The following is a 14622-nucleotide window of genomic DNA, read 5'->3' on the forward strand; positions in this document are numbered from 1 at the left end:
AGTAAATTATTTTATAATTAAAATAAACCACACAAAATTAACATAACTCTGAGTGCTGGCCAAGAAAAAAAGTATTTCTAGTCACTTATTATAGACCACAAACCAGAGTATTTACGGATTTGGCTTATATCATGCCGACGTGATGCCAAAGATTTCTTCCCCCCTCCATCTAACAAGGTCAACTACTAACCTAGCTTAACTGTACACTTGAAGATACTTAAAATCCCTTTCATACGCAGAAAGGTACCAAGGAGGATTCAGCATGTCCCTCCCCTTTTTAAGCAGGGCAATGAAGGTTTATGCAATTGTAAAGGCCCAGTTCAGTTTATCAGAATAAGCACGGAAGTGCAGTATTAACCACACAATTTTACAAATGGAGAAATAAAATTAACCTTGAAGATTAGCTGTACTAACACATACTTGATGTTTTAAAAAGGTCTATATCCAATCTCACACAAAGTAAAAAAAAATTTTTTTAAGTGTAAAATAGTTTTTTTTTTTTTTTTTTAAGATTTTATTTATTTGACAGAGAGACACACAGCGAGAGAGGGAACACAAGCAAGGGGAGCGGGAGAGGGAGAAGCAGGCTTCCCGCCGAGCAGGGAGCCCGATGCAGGGCTCGATTCCAGGACCCTGGGATCATGACCTGAGCCTGAGGCAGATGCTTGACTGACTGAGCCACCCAGGTGCCCATCTCCATCTTTAATATATGGGAAAAATAGGCCAATGTCACTGTATTAGCCCACGCACACAGACAAACCCCTCACCCCATCAAGAAGAGGTGAGACAGACAGACACACATACACCCCTACTAACCCTTGGATGGGCAGACAAGAATGGTTCAGTGATTTTTTTTTTTTTCCATCCTGACAGTGGAAAACTGTGCTAGTGAAATGGTATTTGCTAATAATAAACAGCACATATGGATGCAACTGGATAGAAGTTTTACAAAATGAACTCCTCTTTCTTGCTCAACAGTTCAGTATGTGCTCAGGAAACACAGAACATAAACCTAGAAGGGACATCATCTATTTAAATAGCCAACCCCACCCTCAAATGAGCTTTATAAATTCTAGAATATTACCTCCTAGTTAAGGAGCACGATTTTTACATCAGAGTGCCTCTGGCTCTAGGGCTGGCACTTCTAGCTAAAACCGCTAAGTCTCAGTTTCGCCAGCTGTAAAAAGGGGGTGACACTCCACTGGTTGTGGGGAGGCTGCTAGTGGTATACATGGTAAGCACTTAACTCACAAGCTTTCTTTTACCTGCTCTCCTTACAAGGCCAGACTTTATTAAAAAGTTCTTATTAAAGGCTTGGCAAAGTAAAATAAACACAATGGAAGAGGTCTTGATTAATGAGAATAAATTAGTTCATGAAAAACAAAGCTAAGAAAACATAGGTCAAGAAACCAGGAGGAAGTAATTCCATCCACCACTGGGGAAAAAATAGGGTTGCTCTTTTTTTAAAATGGATAAAAATCATACAATCAATCCCATAATTGAAATGTCTTTTTCACAGGAGAAAACTAGTATTAATATCCTCAAATTATCTAAGATAATCCCCCCCCCAAAAAATCAGAGGCCTCAATTCCTATTTTCACACCTTTACCACTTCACCTCATTCAATAAAAAGCTTACAAAATGCTACCCACATTTTACCTGCTAAATGAGGTCCTCTCTCCTGAGACCGCATACTTTAAAAGGCAGGTGACAAAACTGCAACTTGAAGAACTCAGAGAGGTCCAACACTAATACCAGAAGTGGTCTCAGAACCAACACAAGGAAATAAGTGCTAAAATAAGGACCAGCACTGCATTCAAGAAATTCCTAAACCCTTTATTTTATCAAAGTAGTCCTACTTTTTCATTTACACAGTTCCTGGTAGTTTACAAAGCTTTCATTTGGGAATACCTGAGATAAAAGTGAGGCTTGGAGAAGACAAGTAACTTTCCCAGAAAAGGGAAGCTGTATACTTTACTTGTTCCTTTCCGAGGGTGGGCAAGAGCCTCTCCCTCCCCTGGTTTACCTGGTTGGCCAGGTAATCCCTCAGGAGCAACTGACTCCCCATCTACTTTGCAAAACCATCAAGGATGTGTAATGACCATCTTTAGGTTTCCAAATTCAGTGTCATTTCCATATGAGAAAGGTAAATAGTTAGGGTTCTGAAAGAATACAACTCTTCAGTCCAGACATTGTGGAAATCCTCTGCATAGATAAGGACGCGTGCATAGTCAATTTGGTATGATTGTTTTTGACCTGGGGACTTTGGTGGCCCAGTCAAGGCAATAATGTTTCTTTTGAATAGGAGTCATAAAATAATTAGTCACAGCTGCAATGTAAAAAAACCACTGTCAGGAAAGCTTAAGATTTCTTACCTATTAAATGGGAAAGAAATATGCAGATAGAACATTAATAAGAACAGTTAAGATTAAAATTCTATTTTCTAATTGGGAGTAAAACTATAAATCTAAGACTCTTCCAATGTAAGCCTAAAGAAAGTAGAATAAAGATATTTAAGAAATAGAAAATACCCTAGTTTTTCCAATGAATGCATTACTAAATGGCCATGAGCTCCTTCATATTTCAAGTGTCATGTGTCTGAAATGGAGCCCAAGTTAGCATTATTCACAATTCATTTATTTACTATAGTCAAATATTTCTAATGTTCATCTTCATGGTGCTCGAAAAAAGAACCACCAACAAATAATTTTAGAGCTAGGATTAAAGTGAATGACAAAAAATAATCGGCAAAGCACTGTTATCTCTTCACTTAAATGTCAGATAGTTCAATTTTCTATTTTAAAAAGTACTATATACTGGTGTGTAGATAATGAAGCACAGAGGAGGTAAAAAGTCCAGATTACCACACTGAAAATGTTTACTAATAAGCCCAAATTTTATATACATGAAGGTCTCAAGAAGAAACCAAGTAGAAAAAAAAAATCGATTAACTTCTAGTAAGTTTTCCCTGAACTGTCAAAACATTGAGAAAAATGAAAAACCCCAATATAACAACTTCTTGCTTGTAGCTAGGAAATTTTTACTAGCATGTGACCTACAATCACTAGGGGAAGATTGTCTTTGCCAAAAGAGGATACTGAATAGTCAAAGATAAACAGTTCTTAATATTGTCTTTTTCTAAATCAGATAACTTATTAGACTACCTCCATCTATTTTTTTTCTGGATTTGTTTCTCTATTTTGTCTAGACTTCCCAGACTCCAGGTCTGTAAGCAAATAACATTTCTGTTGTTTAAGCCACATAGTCTAATAGTATTTGTTATGGTAGCCCTAGCAGACCAATACTGCATTCAAACCAACAAAACAATTAGTGAGAATTTTTCTGCTGTCCCAACCTTTTAATTCTTATAAGAATTCCCTCAAAATGAGCTTACTGCACGCCCCCCCCCAGCACTAGTGGTGATGCTAAAGCAAATTTCCAGCTAACTACTTCCAGAAAGAAGGCAGATACAGTGGGTACAAGGGGTTAGGAAAAACGTGCAAACATTTTCCAATCAGGAAAAGAAGTTTTGAAATAAAACAAGAATCAGGCTTTAGCTCCTGAAAAGAATGAGAAAGTTTAAGAATAAACATCTATAACCCACAAGTTCCTGAAAGTAACTTAAATCCGACTTCAAGCTGGTTCTCATAGTGGCTTTAGGTGAGTTGCCCAACTCTTCTATTACTCAATTTCACATCTGATGTTAGCACATGACTACTTATTAGCTAGCACTTTAAAGACTTACTGGATGAAAGATGGGTCAGTCATGACTACAAGACTTATGATGATAAAATTTACTTTTACAATACACAGTGCATCGAATATACGATCTTGGTAATGAAAGAATTTGGGGGTAAAGTCCCAACCTCATTTTATCATCTCAAAAGATGACTTACTATAATCACCATTAAAAGGGGTACCTGGGTGGCCCGGTCAGTTAAGCATCTGCCTTTGGCTCAGATCATGATCTCAGGGTCCTGGGATTGAGTGCTGCCCGCATCGGGGTCCCTGCTCAGCAGGGAGTTGGCTTTTTCCTCTATCCCTCCCTCCTGCTTGCGCTCTCTCTCAAACACACTCTTTGTCAAATAAATAAATAAAATCTTTAAAAAAAGAAAAAGAATGGAATGTTTGTAAAGAGGAAATACCCACTACTTAAAAAAAAATTCTTATCCATTCAAAAGATGTCAAAGTCCTAAAACCAAGATAATCAAGAACAGAATCAGTATCAAAGGTAGTCTTCACATTCTTTATCAATCAAAAAAATCCAGACACTCCCATAATGTGAACTTGAATTCTATTTTAGACGTGCTCAAGTCACAAAAGTCCAACTCTAAATCCATCTAACTAAATCAGTATTCAAATTCAGTAAATCATATAACTACTTTTAAAGATGCCTGTAATTGTACTGTTAGTTCTTCCTAATATAATAGACAAATTTTGGACAGGGCAATTTTAAGATTTTATTTATTTTGGACAGGGCAATTTCATTCATACACTAACAAAGTTAAAAATATTTTAGGGGTGGGGTGCCTGGCTGGCTCAGTCAGTTAATAGACTGACTCTTGAACTCCGTTTAGGCCATGATCTCAGGGTCGTTAGACTGAGCCCTACACCTGGCTCTGCACTCAGTGAGGAGTCTGCTTGAGATCCTCTCTTGCCCTTTTTCTCTGCCCCTTCCCCAGCTCACGCTCTCTCTCTAAAATAAATAAATGTCTTTTTATTAAAATAAATATTTTTTAAAAAAAATTTAGGCCTGCCTGCGTGGCTCAATTGGTTGAGCCTCCAACTCTTGGTTTTGGTTCAGTTCATGATCTCATGGGTCATGGGATCAAGCCTTGTGTAGGCTCCCTGCTCAGTAGAAAGCCTGCTTGAAGATTCCCTCCCTCTGCCCCTCCCCCCAATCTCATGCTCGCATGCTCTCGCTCTCAAATAAATTTTTTTTTTTTTAAAGATTTTATTTATTTGCGAGAGAGAGAGAGAGAGAGAGGGAGAGTACAAGCAGGGGGAGTGGCAGGCAGAGGGAGAGATGTGGAACTCGATCCCAGGACCCTGAGGATCATGACCTGAGCTGAAGGCAGACACTTAACCATCTGAGCCACCCAGGTACCCCTCAAATAAATAAATCTTTTTTTTTCTTTTTTTAAAGATTTTATTTATTTTTTAGAGAGCGAGCGAGAGAGAAACAGCATGAGAGGGGAGAGGGTCAGAGGGAGAAGCAGGCTCCCCGCTGAGCCGGGGGCCCGATGTGGGACTCGATCCCAGGACCCTGGGATCATGACCTGAGCCGAAGGCAGACGCTTAACCATCTGAGCCACCCAGGCGCCCTAAATAAATCTTTTAAAAAATATTTTAAACTTTCTTGAGTTGCCATTTTATCTGGAGCTACCTTTTCAAATGATTCTTGGGTAATCACTTAAAGGATACAGTCTGTCATTGCTGCAACATCCAGTTTATCAATATCAGGTGAACCAGGGCAACACTTCTTGAATTCTTTTCGAAGGTCAAAAAAGGAATAGAAGCATTCAGGCAATAATACATTCTGAGGAATGACAAAAGTAGACACTGTTAACTAGATGAACTTAGTTCAATGCTTCTCTAATAATTAGAAACCTAAGAATTGAACGGAAATATATTTTACCACAATTAAATTTTTTAATCAAATATAAGAGTGACTTTATTATCTAGTACAGTATTACATCCTATACACAAGTGTCATGGAAAAAATACCTTATTTTAAGGTAATAGATTACCTTAAATAGATTACATTTGTGTTCCATCATGCATTCCATTCAAAACACTTTTGAAGCTATAATACATTTGGGCTGTCATGTATTTTCTGATTGATAAAACTACACTCTTTTCAGTCATAATCATTTCAGACCATCTGTATTTCAGGCAGCAATATTAGCTCTTTTAGTTCTCATAAAGAGGCCTATTTTTAGTGTCTACCTAGACACAGGATTCAGTTACAAAACAGTATTTTTAAATACTGGTTTCGTATAATACATATTTTCTGTACTGAATTCAGAGTAAGATAGTAAATTCATGATTACCTAAAAAGGATGATTTTTGTGCCAAGTTATAGTCCCACATTAGTTTTCCTGACCAAGATTCTGGCTATACCTGAGAACTCGAATTGGATGGGTGGATGGATGGATGGATGGAAGGAAGGAAGGAAAGAAGGAAAGAAAGAGAGAGAGAAAGAAAGAAAAAGATACCAAAAATCTCAAGAGCAAAGGAGAAACAGTTACCTGCTGTTCTTAGCTACTAGCACCACTCTTGTGGTTATTAAGCTAGTTCAACTGTCTGGGCAAATATTATACTATTATGTTTTTGTTTCCCCTAGTGTGTGTGGGGGGGGGAAGAACCCACATTGAATAACTTGCAAAGATGAATTTTTTAAAACTGAATTTACATTTTTATTACAATCTCAAATTAGTTTCTCTTTACTCACTGGGAATTTCTACCCATTTACACATTAGAAAGTCAAGGAAATAAAGACTTTTTAATGTTTGCAACCTATAACATTTATGCAATGTGTGTCTTTCTATCCAGACTTCCTAACTGGATTCTATTAGATGTAGACCTGCTCCTGCTATATTTAAAATAGATATCGTGGCACCTGGCTGGCTCAGTCATTAAAGCATGTGACTCTTGATCTCAGGGTTGTGAGTTCCAGCCCCATATTGGGTGTAGGGATTACTAAAAAAAAAAAAAAAAAAAAAAATCTTTTAAAAAAATAAAACAGATATCATTGTACCATGGTCCGTTTTCAAAACAGTTACTAAGAAAATGGTGAATCTTCAAGACTACCTACTAGAATGCTCATTTAAAAGCTGTTGGTTGATAATGAGAATAACTTGCATGTTCAACAATAAAAGATTAGTTTAAATAGCTATATCCACTTAAAATACTGAACATTTAATTCTTAAAAGATGTTATACTAAATTATAAAGTAGGCTAAAAAGTGTATAATATGAATGCTCCTTGTAAAAATAGATTTTTCTACAAACACCTGGAAGAATATTTTCAAATATGTTCATATTAGAGAAAAACACTTTAATATGGTTTTCTGAATGGCAAGATTATTTTGTTTTATGATTTTCTCTTTTTTTTTAATGAATAGAACTACCTTACGATACTAAGTCAGTTTCTTGTTTTAGGATACTGAATTAATTGTTTCAGGTTTCTTTATCAAAATCCTAATAGAAATGACTCAGGAAAATGTCTCAATTATTCTCTGGAGGTTTTCCCACATTTAAAGCAGTCCATCTAAAATAAAAACAGCTGTTTTCCTTCAGCCCAACAGGGAAAGGATTGTTTCATCCCTCTCCATAGGAGTTTGAGGGGAAGAAAAATATCCTCATGTATCTATTTCTGGATCGAGGGTATAGCAATTGGTCTAGCATCTAATTAATGAAAAACACCCCCCCTTTAATCGAATAATTACTAAGGTTGCTATAAAAGGAGTGGTTTTCTCAACTCTTAAGATATAGGGACTTGAATTTCTCTTTCAGACTTTTGAAACTGTCATTATATAACTTGTATCTTTCCATTTCTTCCCTAGTGAGGTAAAAAGAAAAATCTGCACTGACTAGCCACTAACGACATCAAATGTCAGTCTAAATCTTTCTTTGAAGACTTGCCTCATCCAGTGTCCTTAAAAATATTTTTCTTCATCTTTTCAAGTTCAGTATTTGCCTACCACAATAAAAAGTTACAGCTCAAACTAATTAAGTTGATAAGATCAACTATATTAGCAATGATTGGCTACATTGGGTCTGCCCTCTACACTCTCCATTTTCTCTCAGCCCCTCAGTATTCTTCCCAGGGAGAGAAATCACATTATCTACAGTCAGGTTGTATTTTTCTCACTATTTTCTTTTCCATATCAGAAAGACCAGCAAAGGTAAAAGATGAGGCTGGACCTACTGTTTTGACACAGTATTTGATCAGTTTTGAACATTTAAGTCAAAGTGCAGTATGCTATAATTAATGTTTCCCTAGTTATATGGCTGTCTTTACACAGTACAAAGCTCTTAAATGAAATTAGTTACAATTAAAAAGGTTTAATTCAACCTTTTTCTTTGCTCCTTCCTTTCTAAGATAAAGCATTTTCCACAGAGATGAGAATGTTACAATGTCTTAAAATTTAAAAGTAAATGTTTTCTCTTGCCTACTTGCTGTTAAAAGTCAAAAATTCAGCTCATATACTCTGGAAAAGGGAGAATGTCAACCATCTCAAAAACTTAACATAAACAAAAAGAGAAACTTTCATTAAGTCACCAGAGAATATCTATAAAATTACTGCCATCTCAAATAGCTCTATTGAAGGGTCATGAATTTTTTGTGGTAAAACACACATAACCCAGTATTTACCATTTTAACATGTAAGTGTACAGTTCAGTGCATTAAATACATTCACATTGTTGCGAAACCATCACCACCATTCCTTTGTCATCTTCTGAAGCTGAAATTCTGCCATCAAACAGTAACTCCCAACATGCATTTTTTTAAAAACGGAGAAACTTGGATAAACCATAAAAAAAAAAAAAAAAAGCAGCTTCCAGTGACCCCCAAAGGTCTAATCATTCTCTGAGAAGCCAGCGCACTTACCTTCTTGGAAGCCTCAGGATGCAGGATTTGCCTGACATGCAGCTGCCCATCAGTACAGAGGCAGAAGGAGGTTCCAACCCCAATATTCAGTTCATTGCTTACTGACTGGTTAAACTGAAAACAAGACACAGGGATGCAACTGATGCAGGATTTCCAAACTCTAGGCAAAGTGGCCCCACATGTTGATAACCAAGGAAAACCACACTGCCATATAAGGGGACACCAGTGCTGGGGCAATGTTAGAAAGGCTTCATTCCCACAAACTACCTAGATTCCTTTAGATAGGAAAGCTTTCCAATCAACCCACATTTCAGAGACAGGTCAATTTAGTATATACATTCTTCCTTCCATTCCCTCCTATTTTTGCAATAAATCCACATTCAAGACTTTTAAGCCGGGTCTCATTTCATCAGCAGGTTGCCTTCAGATTACATCATTCCCTGGTGTTACTTTGTTTTATGTTTGGATGTTCCAAGATTAAGAAAGATGCCAGTTTGTGATAAACAAATGTGGTTAATGGGTGTAAGGACCTCTGGAAGGTCTGGCCACACGTTTCCTGGAACAGAACCCCAAGATGATAACTTACCCCTATTAATTCACACCTTGTGTGCTAGGCAGGGGCCGTGAGAGATCTGAGCCTCACCTGTGCACAGGTGTGTAGCGCCCCGCCCTATCCCTGATCCAGTACCCAACAGAACCACGAAGCAGCCGGTGTCACCTCAATTCCATTAAGGGGATTCCACCAGTCTCAGTGACCCAACGAGCAGCCCTACATGCTCCGGCCTGCAAACCCTCCCCGGCGCTAGGACTAAGGCCACTGAAGAAGTGATAAGGCAACCAGAACCGAACCTGTCGGAGTCCAGAAGCCTGAAACCGAGCAGGCACCCTCAGGTTCCCACAACACCGGGGCCACCTCTAGCACGCCGCGTGGGGACCACCCGCTCCTCTACCCACAGCCACAGCGCCCTCTGTCCTAGGGCTGAGCCACAGACCCAAACCCCCGCAGAGAACAGGCGCGTCTGGGGTCTGGACCTGGGGATTGGGGCGCTAGGATTCAAACTCCGCTCATCATTCAACTGGTAAAGCCCGACTGATTCCGAGGCCCCAGGAATATCTCGAAAACTAGCGACTTTTGGCCCATGAGCCTAGGGGCTGGGAGGCTTGGAGGAGTAGCGACCTCCTCCCAAAAAGTCCACCCGGGCCTCCAGGCCGGGCTTCCACCCACGCGGCCGGGCGTCTCGCCACCCTGCCGGGGGATGCGAGTGGACCCGCGGGCGAGGGCGTGGGACCTGGTATGGCTGCCTTGGGGGAGGGGGGACGCCTGCGCGGCTTGGATAAGGGTGGGCGGCGCGGCCCAGGGCTGTCACCTGTCGGAGGGCTTGGTCCAGCTGCGGCGCGGAGGACAGACTTTCCGCGTCGATCTTAGTTTCTTCTTTACAATCCTCCGTCAGCTCCAACTGATCCGGTCTAACTAGTACTTCATGCAACTGTCCCACCTCCAGAGGGGAAAGAAGCTGGGGTCAGTTTTCCCCTTCCTCAATTTGGAAGCCTCCATATTCACCCTCCTCCCTCGCTCCCCTGCCCGGGCGGCCGGCGCCTCTCGTGGGGTCTGGCCGCAGAATCAAAGCTCACTTGTCGCGAGCGGCTCCAGTGGCAGCGAGGTCGGCACGGCCCTGCCTCCGGCCCCACCCCCACCCGGATCAGGTCGGAAAGGCCCTGGAAGTGGGAACCCGGGCCCCAGGGATCCCACCCCGGCTCCGCGGGGCGTCCCCCGACGGGCAGAGAACCCGGCTCGGCTGCGCCCGGCCTCCCCACCTGAGCCAGATTTCGGATTAGTGAAACGGTTCCAAAGCGTTCGGTTTTACTTCGGATTCTGTAGGCCTCGGGTCCAGCCTCATAAGTGGCCAAACAAGAACACTTGTTTACCGACTCCCCAAACTTCTACAACAAACTTCTTGCCCCATTCCTATCATTTGGACAGAAACCTGGAGAAATACCTTCTTGTTGGCCAGATCCACGACTTTCCATAACAGCAGGATCAGCTCCTTCTCATCCGAGCCCAGCTTGGCCCCCGTGGCCCCAGCAGTGATCCCAAAAAGCACCACCAAGTAATCCGGAGACGCCGTCATGACGATAGGTGGGGAGGGGGAGAGGGGGGTTGGGAGGCGGTGAAGTGGGGTGGAAGTGAGAACGAGAAAACCTGTGCTGAAACCTCTTCTAAGAGAAAAAGAAAGAGCGCCCACCCCCCCTCCTCTCAGCCGCTGGTGCAAAAGGCGGTAACCAACCACCCAAGCCCACACCTGGCCGGTGCTCCACACCCTGGGCAGGAAGGGGGGTGGGAAGGAAGGCGCAGGAGGCCTGCCCTTTTTGTATTCAATTGCCCGTGCGTCTATGCAAAAAGCTCGGAGCAGGGCTGCACCCCGGGTGGAGCGCGCAATGGCTGAAAGCTTTTCTGTTTTGGGATGTGGCTCTACCTGCCCGCCCCTTCCCCCTCCCCCACGTGGTGCAGGTAAGAGACACCTGGCGGCGCCGGCCCATTGGCTCCTTCAAACCACGACGTGGCAGCGGTGGGGGAGGAGGCCGCCTGGGGAAAGGGAAGGAGGGGGCGGGAGACAATGGCTGGATGAATGGAGAGGAGAGGGCGAGAAAGAAGGAGGGGGAGACGTGAGGGCGGGGAAGAGGCGGTTGCCACCTAAAGGGTAGCCCAGGCCAGACGGGAAAGGGGTGAGGGGTGAAAGGCGCGGAGGGGAGTGCCGGAGTCACTTGTGGGGGGAGGTCACCCCTTCTTTGAAGGTAACGGAGAGGGATGGGGGGCATGGAAAAATGCCGACTGTGGGGAGCGACGCCGGAGGTTCTTTTAAAGGGTCAAGAGAAAAGGCCTGGCGCCGGGAAGCGAAAGGAGGCCAGAGGTGAAGCCCTGGGTGCGGAGCTACTCAGGGCGCGGCGCCCGAAGAGGGCGACCCGCGGAGGGAGGTGCCGGCCAACGGTAGCCGGGAGGTGGCGGGGGCAGCTGCCAAACACCGGAAAAACCCCTCCCGAGCCCAACACACCTTTAAGTGCAGACTGTAGGCGAAACCCCGTGGGCCCTCCCCCGCTCCGAGCGGAGCCCAGGCACAAGCTGCTCTGAACCCGGGACGCTGCCCACCTTCTGGAGACAGCCAGACGCCCGGGGAGCACACTCAGCCACCAAGCTTCGCCCAAAGACGCGATGCAGCGCGCTTCGCAGCCGCAGGCCCCCTCGAGGAAATTTAGGCACAATTGACCCTACTTCCTTGTCTCTTAACTACTCCCTTAATTGCTAGGTCTTGTTCGGTCCTGGCTGCTAGTTGGAGACTAGAACCTTCTCCATGGCTGGGCCCACTTTCTTTGGTTTGCCCTGGGCTCTAAAGAAAACATACACTAATGTTTTCCTAAATCAGGCCAAAGCAAGTTTTTTCCTCAGTTCCCCGCTCTGAACCCCCGCCCCCTACTCATACCTTTGCCTTTGTACTTAGGTGTCGATTTGGCCAACCTTGCGAGCAATCTCCCTCCTAGGCTAGCTCTGCACAGAGGCTTAGGCGCCCACCATTACCACCCGGCCTCCAGGTCGGGGCCTTTTGACACGTGAGAGAAAAGCGCCAGAGGTGACGTTTCCTCGAGTTTTTTATTTCAAACTTAATCTACTCTTGTAAACCGAAATCCGTCTGAAGCACTACTAGTTGGGCCCCAGGTATTATATTCATGGTGTGAAATCGGGCAAGCATACACGCCCCGCAGTAACCCACTCCGGGTACAAATCTGAGAACCTGTCAGGATGCGTGTCTGGGGAGGCTGAAGATCGCGCGTCCTCCACCGGGAGGAAGCGCGGACAAAGTTGGGGGGCGGCTGAGGATTCCAGTGGCGGGAGGGGCGGGGTGGAGTTTGAGGAGCCCAGGGCCGAGCCGCCGCGCTTCCTGGCAGGTCCGTGCGGGCGGAGGCGCTGCCGCGGGTGGCCCAAGTAGCAGCTCGCGTCCGGGGAGAGCGGGCGGAGGCTGGGCTCCGCCGGGGCCAGGCAGCGCTGCAAGGTACCACGAGGGTGCTCGGTACCGTCCTCGTCCGCAGCTCGAGTTCCAGCGACGCGTGCTTTCCGCGCCTGGACTTCAGGGTGCGGGGTGGAAACTGGGCCCCCGCAGTCTTCCGCTGGCGTGCGGCGGCCGCCTCGCCCCCCACCCCCGGTCCCGGTGCAGAGCCCCCGGCCCGCGGGCGCCGCGGGGGCAGGGACTGGGTGCGGAGCGAGGCAGGGAGGGACCTGGAAAAACCACCCAGATTGCATTGCAGTGGGCGAGGCCGCCCGGAGGAGCCGGTTCCCCTGAGCCGCCGCCCCGCGGGCGTTCGCGGTGCGCGGTTCCCGGGGGCTTGGCCCTGTCTGGCGGGGACGCGGGACTCGGTGCGCGCTGGCCCACGCCGGACGGACCCGAGTGCGTGCGACCACCTCGAGGAGGGTCAACGCCGGGCGGCCGACAGTGGCGGAGAAAGTGGTTACGACCGCTCAGGAAGTCCTGCCCCGCGGGTCGTCTGGGGCCTCTGGTATTCGGATTAATCATTTGTGTAGCGCGTTTGGATAAACCGAGAACTTTATTATCGGCGCCTTTGTCAGGGATTCCGCGGCGCTATCCATATTAGAATCGAATCTCAGAGCTGCTCCTTTTCAGAGACTTGTCTTCTTCCTGTTTAAGGAAGTCCGATCCCTGGGTTCTCCTGTTTTGGATTTAAATTCGAATTTGTACAACCAGGTTACAAGGACAGGGATTTTGTTTTGTTTTTCCTCTAATGTATTCCGAGGGTTGGAACAGAGCCGGATGTACACTAGGCACTCAACAAATATTTGTTGAAAGATTTTAATGAGTAACACCCACCCATTTTTGCAGCTCTTGTTTCCTAGCGAGGGCATAGTTCATCACTGAGAAGGAGAAATTCTGAAAATGGGAGTCTACAGGTAATTTAAGTCTCAAGTGTTTAAAAAGAGTATGTGCTCATTCTTGGACGGACAAACCTACTTTTGTTAAATAAGTTAAACTCTTGTAAAATGCAGGAATGCCGAGAAAAAAGAAATCTATGCAACACTGCAGTTCTGAATACAAAAATGTCTATCCCACCATCTAGAATAATTCTAATATGCTAAGAATAATCAGTAAGAGGTGGCTGGGAGGGACCTTGAAGGGTGGATCACTCTACCGGTGGTCTTCACTCAAGACCACACTTAAAACTCCCAAAACAAATGAGAATCTGTTTTTGTGGTGTGTGTGTGTGTGTGTGTGTTTAGCAGCAGAGACCCAATTGTGAGACAGGCTACACAACATCTTGCCTGTATTCATGAAAATAATTATTAAAGTTATGAAGGACAAAGACTGAAGAACTGTTCTATATGAAAGGACTTTATGAGACATGACCACTAAATGCAGCATGGATCATGGACCCGGAACCTTCTCCCCCCCCCCACTTTAATGGACATTATTGAGGGGCGCCTGGGTGGCTCAGTAGGTTAAACCTCTGCCTTTGGCTCAGGTTATGATCGCAGAGCGCGGGGATGGAGCCTATAATCGGACTCCCTGCTCAGTGGGGAGTCTGCTTCTCCCTCTGTCCCTCACGTCCCTCACGTCCCTCGTGCTCTGTCTCTCTCAAATAAATAAAATGTTAATAATAATAATAATGGATATAATTGAGATAATAGGAAAATTTTGAGTAGGGTCTGTAGATTAAATAATAGCATTGTATCGGTGTTAATTTCCTGATTTTTATCTTACTGTGGTTTGGCAGGAGAATATCCTTTGTGTTAGGAAATACCCACTATTGGGGCGCCTGGGTGGCTCAGTTGTTAAGCGTCTGCCTTCAGCGCAGGTCATGATCCCAGGGTCCTGGGATGGAGCCTGACATCGGTCTCCCTGCTTGGCAGGAAGCCTGCTTCTCCCTCGCTCTCCCCCTGCTTGTGTTCCCTCTCTCGCTGTGTCTCTCTCTGTCAAATAAATAAATAAAATCTTAAAAACAAAA

General features: G+C 44.6%; 1 protein-coding gene across 4 annotated transcripts in view; it reads right to left on the reverse strand.

Annotated features, from left to right (window-relative positions):
• ESRP1 (epithelial splicing regulatory protein 1) overlaps positions 1–11109 on the reverse strand; it is a 53766-nt gene extending 42657 nt beyond the window's left edge. For 3 of the 4 annotated variants that reach the window (XM_045899206.2, XM_045899203.3, XM_045899204.2), the window contains exons 1-4: positions 10614–11109; positions 9984–10112; positions 8617–8730; positions 5425–5539 (exon numbers count right to left, since the gene is read on the reverse strand). In XM_045899206.2, the coding sequence (XP_045755162.1) occupies positions 5425–5539; positions 8617–8730; positions 9984–10112; positions 10614–10745 (490 nt within the window). In that variant the 5' untranslated portion in view covers positions 10746–11109. The remainder of the gene's footprint in view (positions 1–5424; positions 5540–8616; positions 8731–9983; positions 10113–10613) is intronic. The other variant, XM_045899205.2, reaches the window with a different exon arrangement.
• Positions 11110–14622: the final 3513 nt, after the last annotated feature.

The sequence above is a fragment of the Mirounga angustirostris genome, unplaced genomic scaffold, assembly GCF_029215605.1.
Source record: "Mirounga angustirostris isolate CCGP_5_RB_7025 unplaced genomic scaffold, mMirAng1.0.hap1 SCAF_4, whole genome shotgun sequence".
Lineage (NCBI taxonomy): Eukaryota > Metazoa > Chordata > Mammalia > Carnivora > Phocidae > Mirounga > Mirounga angustirostris.